This window comes from Micromesistius poutassou (assembly GCF_964030765.1).
Source record: "Micromesistius poutassou genome assembly, chromosome: 17".
Classification (NCBI taxonomy): Eukaryota; Metazoa; Chordata; class Actinopteri; order Gadiformes; family Gadidae; genus Micromesistius; species Micromesistius poutassou.
Genome location: NC_140287.1, coordinates 5,961,640 through 5,978,696, shown reverse-complemented (window position 1 = coordinate 5,978,696; position 17,057 = coordinate 5,961,640). Strand labels below are relative to the sequence as shown.

Sequence of the window (17,057 nt, the reverse complement as noted above, 5' to 3'; positions counted from 1 at the left end):
AATTCTGATTGGCTGGAGGGGTGTTGATTAGGGTTCATTTCCGTTAAGCCTGGCTGTGACATCATTAATTAACTGCTAGTCTTATCACCGCTCTAATGATTAATGTGTGTGTGGTTAAAATCTGATGCACTTTCACACACCATTCATTCTTTCTTATTTTCCTTTGTTGAAAGACATACTTATGTCTTATCCAATATGTATGTATTGCTTTGTAGGCAGATATAAAAAATCATAAAAGAATCTAATCAAATTGTTTTCCACAAACTCCACCATAATCTGGTTCCACATGTATCCATGTTCTAAAAACATGTTTTATCGATCGAGAAGTGTTGCTTTCTGGTTCTGGAATATCTGTTAGGGGTTCTTAGATTAAGATACTAAACCTATTTGTTCTGGGTAAGGATTAGAAGTTATGAAACTGTGGAAATGGGTGGAAGCAGCTCAAAACTACCTCTGAGGTTTTCTGAAAACTTGCTAGCCCTGCATGGTGTGGTTCGCTCTTGCAGGCAGGATTCACCATCGCCGAACTGCTGACAGAAAGTGGCTACTAGTACCATGCATGATCCTTTGGGGTGCTGCACCTGCACATGTCAAAGTGACCACACAAATACAGAGGAAATGTTTCTGGCGTTGGTGGAGGCACACACAATGTGACAAAATAAAAACAGGACCACTATGATCTGGTTAGAAGCATCAAACCTTTTTTTATTCTGCAGCCTTCGCGAAGGGGAGGTATAACATCTGTGGCTATAAATACAAAAAAATAACTAACGATAGAGTCTATTCCTCTCAAATGCACGCCGTTACCCTCCAGGGTGAAGGGATCGCTGGAGAAGGGACTGTTATGGCACGTGAAGAGGATAAGGGTGCTGAACGGTGTAATAGTTAAAAGCCATTAGCGTAAGGGACGCAATCAACTCAGTGAATGAGAGTAGAACTACAAGGACACTACTATTAAAGAACAAGCGATGACCATTCTCCATGGTAGCCAGGTCAACATGAAACCATAAATCTTCCAAGTCTCCTTTCCTCTCCATATATATATATGTGACATATATCATCCAAAAAAATACAATGACAGATGGGAGTAAAACCCATTTAAAACTCATCCTTATTTTTATTTAGGCTGCTTACCATTTTATTTACAATGATGTAAGTGCTTCTGTAATAATCCATTGTGAAGAAGAAGCATGCTTGTCATGAGCTCAATCAAACATCAACGTCTGAAAGCGAGAGACAAGTAAAACTGAGAGACATGGAAAAAAATAACTGGGATAACCGGCTCCTGAAATTAAGTGTCTGAGCGCCTTAATGCAACAAACGCCAGGTGGACTCTCCGTCAGAACCTAACCAACACAATGCCTGTCATTTGAACTAGTGGGATGAAGCTACAACAAAGATAGGTGTAGGAGGAGGAGGGCTAATATACTGTATGGCTATACATAGTGTCTATATCGCTCTTTAATGAACACCCCACCCCTTTATATACACACACCCACCTTCACTCTCCTCTGCCATCGCCTCTTGTGATCCTTTACATTGCATTCATCTCCTCCTCCTCCTCCTCCTCTCCCCCAACCCCCCAGACGTGTGTGTCTCTCTCTCTCTCCCTCTAGGGGCCAGGAGGGCTCAGGCCTCGGTGGTGAGGGCCTCCACGGCCTCCAGCAGGTGCAGGGCCAGGCTGTACTGGGCGTGGTTCTCAGGCAGAATCTCAATCAGGCGGCTCACCAAGCGTTTGCTCTGGCCCAGGGGCACCATGGGACAGCGGAGCTCGCTGGGGTCCTGGAGGCGGATGGACACACACACACACACACACAGGCAGGCACACACACACACACACACACACACACACACACACACAGGCAGATACACACACACACACACACAGGCAGAAACACACACACAGGCAGATACATACACACACACACACACAAACAGACACACACAGGCAGAGACAGACACACACACACACACACACACACACACACACACACACACACACACACACACACACACACACACACACACACACACACACACACACACACACACACACTAGTTAGGTAGGTAGGTAGGTAGGTAGGTGTGTGTGTTCATTTCCTAATCCTTGATTGTATTACCCAAGTTATTAAGTTTCATTGCAACACAAATCTGGAGGGTAAATACATTCTTGCATGTATTTCCTGCATTCTACAAGCTCCCAATCTGTCATTTAAATCAGAATGGGTCACAGAGCCAAAATGCCAAACCTTAATCTTTAGAAAGAAGTCCATGAAGTTACTGATTTTTAGTTACTGTATCTTTCAATGACTTGCAATTTCATTGAGTTTAGCCCAATTGTCGAAGCTTTTTGTTCGCTCCGTGTTTAACAGTACATGAATGAATTGTTGTTTACCGCAATGATCTGTTGAGAATTATTGCATTGAATGACATAGGTTAAGTTTTACTCATAGTTTAGCCTTAACATAAGGTCAAAGGACCCCTATTATACCACCAGTGTGATTAACCATTACAAGTTGTTCTTGTAGTGTTCAGGAACCGCGACGGTGGGCAGCTCGGCAAAATCTGCCCTTCCCTGTGCCTTAGTGACATCACAAGTGGGCGTATCCACCTAGACATGCTGGATAGATCAGTCTACCAGCATACCCAGTGGAATGTGGCAAATGTTGCTTATCTAGCCATCATACATCCAGGTGGACACGCCAACTTGTGAAGTCACCAAAGGCGGATTTCGACTTGTAAAGAACAATCACACACTATCTATGATAGGGGCCCTTTAAACTATCATGAACTCTAATCTCTGAGCAGAAGGGCCCCGGGGGCCTCACCATGGCCTTGAGCCAGGTGCAGAGGGTGGGGGGCAGGCGGGCCAGCAGCTCCATGGCCCCCTTGGTCTGGCTCTGGCTGTGCAGCAGGGAGTAGCAGAGCCGCTGGCCCGTCAGCACCAGCAGCTGGGAGCCCAGCACGTCCTTGTCCTCCACCTCCAGCATCACCTGGGGGACACAGGTCAGAGGTCAGAGGTCAGAGGTCAAGCATAAAGTTGGCGTCAGTGACATCAATGTGGTGGCGGACTATCTATTTTGCAGCAGTCATTGATTAAGAATGTGTTAAGAAGGTGTTATGATGAGTTAAATGTTCTGATTGTTAAAGAACACAGCCGTCCGGTCCAGATCCCCACCGGGCCCTCACCTCCTCAGCCCGGGGGTCCAGGCCCTGGTTGTACAGCTCACAGACCAGGTGGCGCCGGAGGATGTCGGGGTTGACCTGCAGCAGGACGCCCAGCTCCAGGCACAGCGACGGCCACCAGTCGGCCCTCGGCCCGCCCCCCGGGAGAGCAGGCGGGCAGCCGGGCCCCGAGGAGGCCGGGGCCTCGTCTGTCGCCTGCACCCAGGCCGTGAGCACGCGGAGCAGGTACTGGAAGACAGGGGAGAGGGGTGGTCGTTTTTAACCGATCCAAAAGTGGTGAAAGGATTTTTGAAGCAATGCATGACCCAAAGCAGATGTTTGAGACAATTCCAATACGGTTTGATCAACTGTCATATCCTAACGTGCGTGAGTTGATGAATGTGTGCAAAAAGCCCTTGTATCATTGTCTCAATGCTCTCCTTATCTAACAATTAAGTTGTTTTGCGGACACTTTTATCTTGCAGTGAATTCAGACGCAGGTCATTGAAGAGCAGGTGGGTCAGGCTCGAGGAGGCCTGCCACCAGATGAGGCTGCAGACACTGGGGACGGAGCCCTCACCTCCTGGCGTAGGGAGACCAGGCCTGGGTCCATGTCTCCGCTGGGCATCAGCTGGATGGACGTCAGCTCTCTGAAGAAGGCGTTCTTGCCCTGTAGGGAAATGAAACACATTTCAACTCAATCTCTTTTTAACTATCAACATGTCATTGTGTGATGTCACGGTTTGCACAGTAGCATAATTGAGATCATTGTAAAAAAATAAATGAAATAAATCCAATTTTGTTTTTAGATTGACTTTATACAAAGGAATAATAAATAAATCAAATATCTCTCGAGAAGCTTGGATGGTCTTTTTCACCAGACCTTTACTGTGGGAGCTAATCCGTCTCATCTGCTTCCATCGACTAACTTGTTCTAACGCCAACTCGAACGAATCGAGCGCTGGGCTGAGAACGATGTCCAGCATTTGTCGTCGTCGCCTATTGGGCGAGGGCCGAGTCATGAGACGCACGCCGGGGGGGCTCACCTTGCTGTCGAACAGGCCGAGGGGTTTGACCCGCAGGCCGAAGGTCATGGCGGCGTGCAGCAGCGAGGCCAGCAGGTAGTGGTGCTGGACCAGGGGGAAGTGGACGCCCCGCTGCTCCAGGGCCAGCTCCGCGATGGAGGCCGGGCCCTCGGCGCCGCACCACACCTCCTCCACGCACAGCTCCGGGGGCGGCACCTCCTCCACCGCGGAGTCCGACTGACGGGAAAAAACAACAGGGGAGAAGAGGTTAGCCTGGTGCAGGGGAGAATGATGTTGGGAAATGTAAGTAGTCATGACAACAGAAACCAAACCAAAGATTGAATGTTGAGAGGGTGAGACATTTCCAATCCGTCGTGCGGAAACCGTTAAAACAAACGCGCAAGCATGCTCTTGCGTTATTCAGAGCCAGCTCTCTAAATGAACCACGAGCACTGGTTTCATCAGCACCTCGTACTACTTCAGCTGCTGTGGTTGAAACCAGGAGGTGTTTAAATCCTGCCCCCTAAACTGGACCCCGTGTCCGAGGTCAGTTACATGCTGGTGATTCATCAGAGCTGTTCCCCCAAAGCAGGATTCAGTGGAGGAACAAAAACCAACCCAACGCCAATCGAAGCGAGACTGAAGAAGACACTTGGCTCCAACTCTCCCGTACGTGCGGATCAGCTTAGCACAGGAGGTAGCGAGGGTTGACTTGTAACCGGAAGGATGCCAGTTCGATCCCTGTCTCTTCCTGTGAGTGTCTCACTCTTCCTGTGAGTGTCTCTTCCTAATCGCTCCTGACGAGCTGACTGTCAACCTTGCGCGGTTGACCCCAGCGTCGGTGTGTGAATGTGTGCATGAACGGTTGTGAGTCGCTGTGGATAACAGCGTCTGCAGAACGCCCTAGAGGTAAATGCACATGCGCCTGTGCCGCGATCGCTCGAGGCATGGGACCGTCCCGTCCAACACCATGCACCGTTCTTTGCGCATGCGTGCGTCTCCGCTCCCACTTACGGTGTCGCATAAGAAAGAAAAAGGGTTCTGGCTGTCAGCCAACAGTCCAGTCACCTCTATGAGGATCTGCAGCAGCTGGACGCACGAGCCCAGGAACGTCGTCATGGCTTTGTCGTTCATACCCACGTCCTGGGGGAAGGGGGGGGGGGGACCATACAACACAATAACACACACACACACACACACACACACACAGATGTAAGAAGGGATCTATGTGAATGTCTGTACTCGGTATCACACATTAAAAAGAAAATGCATTACAGTGGACAGTTTTTGCCTTTTTAGTCCTTCAGAATTTGAATTGGAGCAGCGCACTCACCCGTCGGCATAGGCGGTCTTTGGGGGCCTTCCCAACCTGTGAACATATGAGATTGTTTACGTTGCGTTAACAAACAATGACACGTGCTTCATAGACCACAACGTCCACACACCTTTTCCATGAGGAAGGCGGCAGCGGAGAATCGCTTGACCATGAACGTGCTCCACATCATGGAGGAGATCCCTGCCGGAAAGGAAAGGAAAGGAAAAGCCCTTGTTTCTAATGACTCCATACAGGGACTGGACGTCAGAGCGTTTGCTTAAGCACAGCAATGAACCGAATGCATTGGTGTAAGAACACAGCCAACAGGCTTTAGGCCCCATTACCCACCCAGCTGGATGTGGGGGCTGGACACCAGCTTGAGATGCTCCACGGCCCAGTAAAGATAGAGCCCCTCCTGGGGAGGGAGAGGAGAGAAGACACAGAGACATCAGGGGCGTTATCATTACTTCCATAAATACTGATTAATGGAGTCATTTATGGTTCCATAAGTACTAACGATATGCATGGTGTAGGTGCGACTGTGTGCGTGCGTGCGTACGTGTACCTCAGGGTCTTTGTTCCACTGCACCACGTACTCCCAGCAGCAGTGGGCGAGCAGCAGGTCAGGAGTGAGGGAGTCTGGGAAGCGCTGGCTCACCGCCACCAGCAGCTCTGAAAGGGACCCCAGACTACAAGTTGATTTGACCACAGAGCGTCTTACCTACAGGAGCTTTACCTCAAAGAAAATAAATATTAGTTTGCATTCATCTCATATTGAGCTTAGATCCGTTTACCAGATTACTTAAGCGTTCATCCCATTGTAGCAAACTTTGTGACGTCACAAATTATCAAAACATAATAGTACTGGATATTGGGATAACTATCAGGAAGCTAAACTACTTTGTACAATATGATAACACTAAAGCTCTACGTCAGTCTGTCTGAGCCACTGTATGTACGTCAGTCTGTCTGACCCACTGTATGTACGTCAGTCTGTCTGTCTGACCCACTGTATGTACGTCAGTCTGTCTGTCTGACCCACTGTATGTACGTCAGTCTGTCTGACTCATTGTGTGTCTCCCTGTCTGAGCCAATGTCTGTCTGTGTCCGTCTGTCAGCCGAGAAACTATTACCTGCTGTCCTGTCCTCCTCCTCCGGGCTATCCTTTTTCTTCTCCTCCTCCTCCTTCTCTTTCATTTCACCTCCTCTTCTGTGCTCCTCCTGTTCCTCCTTCTCCCCTCCCTCCGGCTCCTCCCTGCTCCCCCTCTTGTGCAGGAGGAGGATCTCCTTCAGCCTCTCGGGCGCCAGGTTCTGCCTGAACACCCACTTGGCCACGCTGTCCGCCACGCCCCCTGCAGGGCGGGAGGGCAGGACCAGGAGTGAGTGACAACAAAGGGCCTCAATGAGGATGTGTTCATAGTTCATAGTTAATAGGATGCAAAGTCAATGGCATACATGCATACATACATAGACACATACATATTTAGCATGCACGTGCGCATGCACACCTAATGTCTGTAAGCGATGCATGCATGCACGCAAGCACATCAATACATTTAATCCTACGTCATACAAAATTATAATTGATATGCATACGTACTTCAATAAGTGTGTGACTGCATGAGAGTGTGTGTGTGTGTGTGTGTGACTGCATGAGTGTGTGTGTGTGTGTGTGTGTGTGTGTGTGTGTGTGTGTGTGTGTGTGTGTGTGTGTGTGTGTACCTCTTCCTCCCTCCAGCAGGGTCTTGGCGCAGCACTGCGCCGGAGCGCCCCCTGCTGGGCCCAGGGGGGACGGCAGCCACAGCAGCGTCTGAAGGGCCAGCACGTCCTCCAGCTGCCGCACACACACCGCCCACTGCTCCAGCTCCAAGGACACCGCCTCCCAGTCTGACTGGATCTGACACACGCGCACACACACACACACACACACACACACACACACACACACACACACACACAGTCAGAGACATAAGACAGCTGCGCTCATGCTGAACCGGATCATGCATAAAACGGGATTCAGAGTTACAAGGGGTGTGTGTGTGTGTGTGTGTGTGTGTGTGTGTGTGTGAGTTAAAGTGTGTGTGTGTGAGAGTTAAAGTGTGTGTGTGTGTGTGTGTTAAAGTGTATGTGAGTTAAAGTGTGTGTGTGTGTGTGTGTGTACACCTGTGTGTGTGTGTGTGTGTGTGTGTGTGTACACCTGTGTGTGTGTGTGTGTGTGTGTGTGTGTGTGTGTGTGTGTGTGTGTGTGTGTGTGTGTGTGTGTGTGTGTGTGTGTGTGTGTGTGTGTGTGTGTGTGTGTGTGTGTGTACCTTGCTGTCCGACAGGCGGGTGATGCTGGACTTGGCGGCGCGGTGGGCCACCAGCGCGGCCAGCAGGGCGGCGCCGGCGCTGTGGGACTGGACGCACGCACTGCGCACCTGCAGCCACCAGGGGGAGACGCACTGGGAGTCCCAGGACTCCTCCACCGCACCTGGGGGGACAGGCAATAGGGAGATTATATATATTGTTGTGTGCCCGTGAGGCCACACGTTGACGCACCTAGCCCTAAGCCTCCCACTGCCCAATCAAGGGTAGGACATCTGCTATTAATCCGGACAATAAATTAACACTGTTGAATTGCTTAACTGTTGTAACTACTGATCTGCTGTATCTAAAATGTTATATTGCTGATCTGCTGTTTCAACAATAAGTGTACTGTCTACCTCAAAGAAAAGCGGAACTATTATGACCATCTGTTCATAAAAAAGACGATGATGATGAATAAAAAAAGATTAAAACTGAATGTAACTGCATCATAACTACGCATGTGCCGGCTGGCGGTTTGTGTATATTATGAGTGGTCAGAATCCACCAAAGTCACTGCTTCTTCCTCTCCTTCCCTTTCTCCCTCTACCAGCTTAGCGAAGTAGCCTCTATGGAGATCCTCTACCAGCTTAGCAAAGTAGCCTCTACGGAGAACTTTATCTACTTTAGGTTTATTTGGATAGCACCCACGCAGGACCAAGCTGTAACACAGGATTACTATCCCTATATCTAGTCTTACTTATATTGTTTATTGATGATTTGTATTGTTGATTGATAATTGCTTGTATGGTTTATTGTATGGTTTATCGTAACACTGCTCATGCAGTCTAAATAGACTCAATTGTTGACTCTAATAGATATGCAAAGACAGGAGCATGTAGACCTCTTACTAGAAACCTTAATGATGATTTAATGTTTTAGACTCTTTTTAATGTAAGAGACAGACGAGCAGTTCATGCAGAATATAGTGGATTCCATCCCCTGGGGGATTAGAGGTAGGGTGAATGGCTATGTCCAACTTTTAGTGGACCCGGGAACCCGAGAAGCTTGGATAGACTAATTAATGGAGGCCTACAATCGAAGCTATCGGTCCTCTGAGGACTCAGATGAGGGACCCCATGAGGGAGACCCATATATAAATGAGGAAAGGGAAGAATTCAACCAGCATGCCCCCGATAGAAACCCCCGATCCGCACGGCGGTCAACGGGCTTCACAGGTTACAACCACAAACAACCCACTACTCTAAGGAGAAGGTCAGGTACACCTACCCCAACCCCAAAGTACAGGGATGAAGCCCAGGCTGCCATGAATACAGCCCCCCCAAGAATCGGGAGCCAAAGTATACAGAGGAGACTGGTCCAACCAGACCCCCCTACTGCGGCACAAAGGAGAAAGTCCCCAAGATCCGCCTCTGAGCGCGAACCAGAAATGGAGAGCCAGGAGGAGGAGGAGACAGAAGACGAGTACCACCCCTATAGGCCCCCAGCAGCGAGACGAGAGAAGTCTCAGGGATATAAGTGTAGGGAACTGGATACAAGCAAATACCCCTGCGGAAGGGAATCTGCAGGAGTATGGAACACCCACAGATGCAACACCCCCTCTATACAGAGTTTGAACAAATCCCAGCTCTACCCACCACAGAGCAATAGGAACCACTGTGGTACGACCCCTCACCCAGGGAACGACAGTTAGTCAGACTAGCCCCCACCGCGAATCAGGTGTGTGCCTACCCAGGGATCACTGTTCCCTGGAAAAACGCTTTCCTCGGAAGCAGCTATGATGCCTTTAGGCAAGGATGCATAAATAGGGATGACAGTGTAATGGCTTTTGCAGAAAAAGAGTGGAATAAGAGAACCGAAACTAATGTAACCGCAGCACCTCCCACCCAGGGACCCAACACATTAGGAAGGCCCCTAGGGCCAGAAGTGACTCCCAACCCAGATCAAAACCCGCTTAGGGACTATGGACACAGTGGACCTGTGCCCTTTGTAGGTTATGATCAGACAGAAATGAGGCGGCCGGAGCCCCAACACCAGGCCTTGGGATCCTACCCCCCCATTGCCCCCCGTCAAATGACTGGCTTCCCGGAAAGGGAAATGAAAAAAGATATTACGGTACCCATCCAACACAGGAAACCCAGTCAGCCCCACCCAGGGCAAGGGAGTATTACACTCCAACGACGGCCCTAATGGGGATCTGACGGGTGCAACGCCCCCACCCCCTGCCACACCCCCCACCACTGACCCAATATCCATGAAGGAGTTGATGAAACTCCTGCCTCATAGGCAGCTCAAGGAGAGCCCAGCGGCTTTCGTGAAAAAGCTCATTAAGTCAGGGGCAAGCCCGGCCCAACTCAATACACCCTCCTGTAGACTTAGGCTGCAAATGACAGAAGGGATAAAAATCCCAGAAGGACAGACAGTGGCCGAATGGCTTGGAAATTGCACCACAATGCCTGGAGAAAACTCTATTGACGAATTGGTCAGATTAGAAGCCCAGAAGATAAGAGAAGGCATGGGGACCACCGTTACGGCAATAAACAATCTTATGGACGAAGGGGCCTCAGAGGTTCACATAGAGAGACTCTGCCTCGCAATCCCTGGAGGGAATAGACTAGCCTCCGGTTGGAGAAACTGGTCTCAAAAAGAGAGATCATCAGAATTAACCATCTATGACACTCAGTCCCTTATAATCCAGAAAGCACAGTTCTCCCCGAGCAGGAGACTCCAGGGACACAAATAGGGAAGTGAGTGGTCCCTCCCACAATCAGGACCCCCAGGGCTGACAGTGTGTCAGACATAAGGGAGGACAACCCTTCCCCCAGAGGGAGAGGTGAGCCATCTAACCGAGGTCGTCCGGGGTTTGGAAACAGAGGACCCAGACCGGGACCCACTACCCGCAGCCAGACGACAGCTATGGCACAGGAAGGCCCGAGAGCCCAGACAGTTCCCCAGAAACCAGGTTTCCTAGACTCAGACGCTTATGCTGCGCTAACCAAAGAGCAGAAGGACCAAAGGAAGGCCCAGTTCGTTGATAATGGTGGTCACGACGCCAGGGTGTACCCTATAACCGTAGCAACAGGTAGACAAGTAGCCTATAAATTTGCTGACTTCTTTACCACGCGCTTGGCGAAAACCCTTAGGATGGACAATGCTACCTACTTCAAAAACCAGTATGTGGCTGACCTCCTGGAGCAGTCAGGGGTCAGACCCATCTGGAGTTCCCCCTACAAACCTTCCACCAATGGGGTGGCCGAAAGGTGTGTGGGGTGCACTAAAGCACATACTTTTTAATGTAATCGTAATTTTCTGTAACATTGTGTAAAACGGTATTATATATTAGACTCCGTTAACATTTAACCTCTTTCTCTTGACAATTCTTTTCTCTGTCATAGTGTAAACAAGTTTATTGAATCTAAATAAAACTACCTTACTACGTTTTGTAGTAGGCGATTAAATCAGTTCTTCAGTGATTGATCTGGCTCCCCAGTAGGGGCCCGACCGACAGCCCGCAGCTCTCCCAGCCTCCGCACGATAGGTGAGTGGTGCATGACACAAACAGGGTTGATGGTGACTGGTCCGGAGAGTGAGGCAATATAAAGAGGTTCAGACTTGTTCCCCGCTTCGTGGCCCATAGGGACTGGGGTGGTAAGAGACGCCACAGAGTTCGATCGAAACGCGTATAGCCTAAATTTATCTTAACCTCGTAGGGGCTTAAACGAGTGACCTGTGCTGGACACATAGACCAGAGTCTTCCTCCACCGAGCTTAGCCGAGGATCTCTAACACGTACAAAGCGGGCCAGCACAGGTTAAGCCCCGGGGCCGAAGAGAAACCAGTATCGGGTATCCCCCCTCCTAGGCGACGGCTCAGGAGAGGTCTTCCCACCTAGTGCGACTGAAGGTTCTCATATAGCCCTCATACTATAAAAACCCATTATAGGTTGGAACACTCGACAATATATATATATATATATATACACACATATATATATATATATATATATATACACACATATATATATATATATAGAATCCGGCTGTGCATCAAAGAGTCCTCTTTGCAGGTTTCTTATATTGATTTGAGTTAAGAAATGTAATACTTATTAAGAGTAAAATGTGTTCAAAATGAATACGCACACACACACACCTCTTTTCAAAGACACAGACTCACATATATACACCGGCACGCAAAGAAACAAAAAAAGGCACACACACACACAGCCCCACCTTTCATGTTGCTAAGGGCGATGAGCAGTGTGTGGAAGTTCTTAACGATGTCCTCTGGCTTCATAATCACCTCCTTCTCCCTGTGCAGCCACACACTGAGCAACAGCGACTGGAGAGAGAGAGCGACAGAGATAGAGAACCATAGTCATTAAAAAAACATCTCAAGAAACCAAAAAGGCTAAAATAATCCATGCCATCAAAACCAATCGACGTACTATTGCGGTGCAGTCAACATTTTTGGGAAGACAATCTGTCAGTATAGCCTAGGCAAACTCTACTGTACAAGCCATCCCACGCAGTCCTATCCACCGGCCCTGATGACTCCACCTGGCACCCCCCGTCACCACAGGGCCCCCCCCTACTCACCAGGAGCTGCTGTGGACTGATGCCAGCCAGCTCCAGCTTGTTGCACACCCTGTGGATGGGGCTCTGTCCAGTCAGACAGCCCCAGAACAGGAAGCTCCCTGCGAGGAGACACCACACACACACACACGGTTGAGTCTCCTGCATATTGCACTGGTGACCTTTGATGGTGACCAGCGCACTGGTGACCAGCCGACTATCATCAAGTCGGCTGCGTTGTCTCCCTCCAGGACGGTGGGAGTTGAGTTGCTATGGCAATAGTGATGTCATTCATCTATAACACCTTCATAGAACGTAGATACAATCGACAATAGGCAATAGACAAAAAGGTTCAATGGCCCACAACAATGTCTGGTGGACCCAATGACAGAAAACACAGGGACTTGGTTTCTCCTAATGGCCCTAAAAACATATTGCTAAAGCTAGCGTGCTGGTCTAGTGTTTTGGGGGAGTTGCTTTGGAGGGAGACCTGAAGGGAGAGCTGGGATTTAATCAGCCCAAATCAAACATACTCTGGCCGTTTGCTGCAAATTGCCTACTCTAGCATTAAAGGGAACTTTAATGAAACCATTTTTTAACGGGTGACACCCCACTCGTGCTGCTTGTCATGAAGAGGGGGGTTGGCGTGTGTGTTGCGGTCACCTAGCCGGTTCCACGCCTCGTCTCCGTTGCGGACCACCACCACCTCGCCGCCCTCGCCGCACTCCAGCTGGGACAGGAAGCTGCGCGCGGGCAGCGGCGCGTCCGGGGAGTCCTGGGCGAACGAGACGCTGGGCCGCGAGGCCAGCTGGGCGTAGCGCCGCAGGGAGGAGTCCACCCGGGACAGCTCCTCCTCCACGCCCACCGCACAGTCAGACTGGGGGGGGGGGGTGGAGAGAGAGAGAGAGAGAGAGAGAGAGAGAGAGAGAGAGAGAGAGAGACAGAGAGAGAGCCGGAATGAAAATGCAAATGCTTTGGATAAGAGAAAGCCCTGCAATAACAGCAGAATGTGTTTGAATGGCATAAACATCAACGTAAACACGTGCGTGTGTGTGTGTGTGTGCTCACGTCGGCGGGGCCTGGCTGTGTGTCTGCAGCAGAGTGCAGCTGCTGGATGTCTGTGTAGAGCGTCAGCAGCTTGAGCTGAGAGGAGCAGAGCTGGAGCAGCGCCTCATCCACCGCCTCCGGGTCTGCCACACACACACACACACACACACACACACACACACACACACACACACACACACACACACACACACACACACACACACACACACACACACACACACACACACACACACACACACACACACACAGAAAGATCAACAGAAAGTACCCAACGCCTTCCGCATTCATAGGCTACAGCCAATTGGGTTTTAATATATTTGACTGACGTTCACACACATCACACAATACGTTCTGCTGAGGAGAAGCCATTCCAGGGCGACACTTCACAGGCCTTGCCTAGCCTCAAGTGCCCCGAGTTATTTGCAGGCTGATTTATTTGATGTGGGCCAAGGTCAACGAGTTTACACGTTGAAGCAGGATCGGATTACGAGGACAAAATTAAAACGAGAAATATATGAAGACCCTCTGTGCGTGACTGTGACACTTGTGTGCGTGGACAGGGTCATGAGACACTCACGGGGGCAACGGTAGGGAAGGACTACCGAGGAATACAAATCAGAGGGCTCTGGTGTTATAATACCTGGCCTTCATCACTATAAAAGGACTTTTCCAGGATGTAGACTGTTCCCTTGTCTGGAAGGGCAGCTTAAGAGATTTAAGGGGTGATTGACACTTTGCTCCTCTGGAACCCCCCCCCAGATTGTACCTTGCGCCTTGAGACTGTCGTACAAGGCTTGAGTGACCCCAGTCAGACACGAGACCGGAGCCTTCTTATTGGCCAGCAGAGACTCCAGCGCCTGCATAAAGGAAGGCAAGGAAAGTCATACATTTTTGTATTCTTTGAACAATTCCCCTTTTGCAGTATCATGCCATTTGATTGGCTAAGAAGACCCCATGATTAGGTAATATGTAATGGAGTGTGTGTGTGTGTGTGTGTGTGTGTGTGTGTGAGACATAATGAGAGAAAGTGAGTGTGTGAGTGTGTGTGATCACCTGCTTCTTAATGGCTGGGTGTTTAATATCCAGCAGCACACTCTTGGCCTCGCTCTCCAGGATATCTGATAGGGGTCGACATGGACAGGGCAGGTTAACAGAAGGTAATGGTTCAATATGATAAACAAAAGGTAATGGTTCAATATGATAAACAAAAGCTAATGGTTCAATATGATAAACAAAAGGTAATGGTTCAATATGATAAACAGAAGGTAATGGTTCAATATGATAAACAAAAGCTAATGGTTCAATATGATGAACAAAAGCTAATGGTTCAATATGATGAACAAAAGCTAATGGTTCAATATGACAGAGGAGGCGTAGCGCCGGCGGTGCGGCGGCCGTACCTGGCTCCACCTCCCGGCTCCTCAGTATGGTGGTCAGCCTCTTGAGCAGGTGCATGTCTTTGGCCCGCTCGCTCTTCTTGTCACTGCAACGGAGGATCGCAGTTCAGTTCAGTTCAGTTCACCTCCGCTGCTACGCCGTGAGGGAGACTCACTGGGCAGCAGGGCCAGGCAATCAACAGAGGAGGACATGTTCAAATAGTAACCAAACCTGGCTAAAAAGAACAAACTGATAAAAACAAGGTGGTGGTTGAAGGTGTTGACGCAGAGGGAGAAACAGGGGTGTGTGTGAGATTGTGTGCAAGCACATTCATGTACTTTTAGTTGTATTATCAGCATCACAATAAGGTTAGGAATACAATGGTGTTGGGGCTGTGTGCCAAGTGGAAGGGGGTGTGTGTGTGTGTGCGTGTGAGTGTGTGTGTTCTGACCAGAGGGCCAGGTGGAAGGTGTGGTGTCTGTGTGTGTCTGTGTCTCTCTCTGTCTGTCTGTCTGTCTGTCTGTCTGTCTGTTCTGACCTGAGGGCCAGGTGGAAGGGTGTGTGCGTGCGTGCGTGCGTGCGTGCGTGCGCTGACCTGAGGGCCAGGTGGAAGGGCACGGTGATGGTCCTCAGGGCCCCGCTGGCCGGGTCCAGCAGACACACCTGCTGGGTGTGGAGCTGCCAGCCCTGGCTTGTCACGCTGTTGACGCCCATCAGACGGTAGCCGGCGTACAGCAGCCTGCAGGGGGGACCGACACAGGGAGCGACCACAAACACACAGAGAAACACACACACACACGGATGCACACGTGAACAGAGTACACAAATAAATGTATACACAAACAAGCACACAGATGCCGATGTGAACAGAGTACACAAATAAATGCACACGCATACACAGTGTCACTGTGTTAGTTGTGTCTGGCGTGTGTGTTTATGTGTGTGTTTATGTGTGTGTGTGTGTGTGTGTGTGTGTGTGTGTGTGTGGCCTAGGTGTGAGTTGGTATGTGTGAGTGTGTGTGGCCTAGGTGTGTGTGTTTATGCGTGCCTGTGTCTGGCCTGTGTGTGTGTGTGGCCTAGGTGTGTGAGTGAGTGAGTGAGTGAGTGAGTGAGTGAGTGAGTGAGTGAGTGAGTGAGTGAGTGAGTGAGTGTGCGTGTACCTGCAGTGTTTGCCCACGGTGAAGGCGCCCACGCGGGGCCCCTGCTGCGTGCCCCACACCTCCAGGATGCCCCTGCGCGGGGCGTAGATGACCAGGAACTGGGCGTGGCGCCGGGGGAGGGGCGCCGAGGGGGAGGACTCCCTGTCGCCCCGCCCCTCCGAGACCTGCACCCAGCCCAGCTGGGCGTCACGGTAACCTGGGAAGCAATATGGATGGAAGACGTCATCAGTGGGATTCCTGCGGTTTGTTTCCGCCTATAACCATGGACACAGAAAGCTTGTTTTAAGGGCTTTGCGATTAATCGAGTTTTGATCGCGATTTCGATTTTTGGGTCAAAGCCATCTCCAAACAAATAGAATCGAGTTGGAACAATTTTTCTTTCTTTTTTGCAGCTGGATACATATTTGTACATTATCTTCTGTTTGAACATTTTGTGTGTATTTTTTTTTTAAGGGGAAATTTCTAAGTTCTCAGTTACAAAGTGTTTTTTTGGAGAGAAATGCTGAATAAATGCATCATGTTTTCAAACTCAAAAATTAATCGTTTGAATAATCGTGATTTCAACATTGACCAAAATTGTCGTGATTATGATTTCTTCCATTATCAAGCAGCCCTACGCGTTTCCCTCCTCGAGAGTTCCTCAGGGTCGAACTAAGACACACATCGACTAGGTAGCGGGAGGACTTCTGTGATGCTGGAATCACCCCCTTCTGATGCCATTATTTCCACCCTGCCTGAGGGACCATCACAAGAATAATACTGAGCAGAAAGCTTCACAGCACTGTGTTGATTTGATCCATCACAATAATACTGAGCAGAAAGCTTCACAGCACTGTGTTGATTGGCTCCTTCAGATGTTCGCTTATCCACAACGGTCCACCTCCCCTCCCTCCCTCCCTCCCTCCTCCTCACCCTTCCACATGCGGATGGCTATGCCGCGGGCCACGTCCAGCAGCGTGACGCGCCCATAGTCGTCCGTCACGCCGGCCAGCGTGTTGCACGGCGAGAGGCAGATGGACTCGCCATGGCGACGGGAGTCCGGGAGACCGAACCTGAAACAGACACGCGTCAAT

The 17,057-nt window shown here is 49.9% G+C and overlaps 1 protein-coding gene across 1 annotated transcript in view; it reads right to left on the bottom strand.

Annotated features, from left to right (window-relative positions):
• Positions 1 to 679: 679 nt before the first annotated feature.
• The window catches only part of rab3gap2 (RAB3 GTPase activating protein subunit 2 (non-catalytic)), a 22,458-nt gene continuing 6,080 nt past the window's right edge, over positions 680 to 17,057 (bottom strand). The window contains exons 12-34 of the mRNA XM_084481696.1: positions 16,897 to 17,036; positions 15,985 to 16,180; positions 15,420 to 15,563; positions 14,848 to 14,930; positions 14,501 to 14,565; positions 14,214 to 14,304; positions 13,448 to 13,569; positions 13,043 to 13,256; positions 12,404 to 12,501; positions 12,038 to 12,146; positions 7,815 to 7,975; positions 7,228 to 7,402; positions 6,639 to 6,857; positions 6,071 to 6,177; positions 5,854 to 5,920; positions 5,636 to 5,706; positions 5,524 to 5,559; positions 5,259 to 5,333; positions 4,212 to 4,427; positions 3,746 to 3,835; positions 3,190 to 3,414; positions 2,829 to 2,993; positions 680 to 1,782 (exon numbers count right to left, since the gene is read on the bottom strand). Coding sequence (XP_084337822.1) covers positions 1,630 to 1,782; positions 2,829 to 2,993; positions 3,190 to 3,414; positions 3,746 to 3,835; positions 4,212 to 4,427; positions 5,259 to 5,333; positions 5,524 to 5,559; positions 5,636 to 5,706; positions 5,854 to 5,920; positions 6,071 to 6,177; positions 6,639 to 6,857; positions 7,228 to 7,402; positions 7,815 to 7,975; positions 12,038 to 12,146; positions 12,404 to 12,501; positions 13,043 to 13,256; positions 13,448 to 13,569; positions 14,214 to 14,304; positions 14,501 to 14,565; positions 14,848 to 14,930; positions 15,420 to 15,563; positions 15,985 to 16,180; positions 16,897 to 17,036 — 3,022 coding nt within the window. The 3' untranslated portion in view covers positions 680 to 1,629. The remainder of the gene's footprint in view (positions 1,783 to 2,828; positions 2,994 to 3,189; positions 3,415 to 3,745; positions 3,836 to 4,211; positions 4,428 to 5,258; positions 5,334 to 5,523; positions 5,560 to 5,635; positions 5,707 to 5,853; positions 5,921 to 6,070; positions 6,178 to 6,638; positions 6,858 to 7,227; positions 7,403 to 7,814; positions 7,976 to 12,037; positions 12,147 to 12,403; positions 12,502 to 13,042; positions 13,257 to 13,447; positions 13,570 to 14,213; positions 14,305 to 14,500; positions 14,566 to 14,847; positions 14,931 to 15,419; positions 15,564 to 15,984; positions 16,181 to 16,896; positions 17,037 to 17,057) is intronic.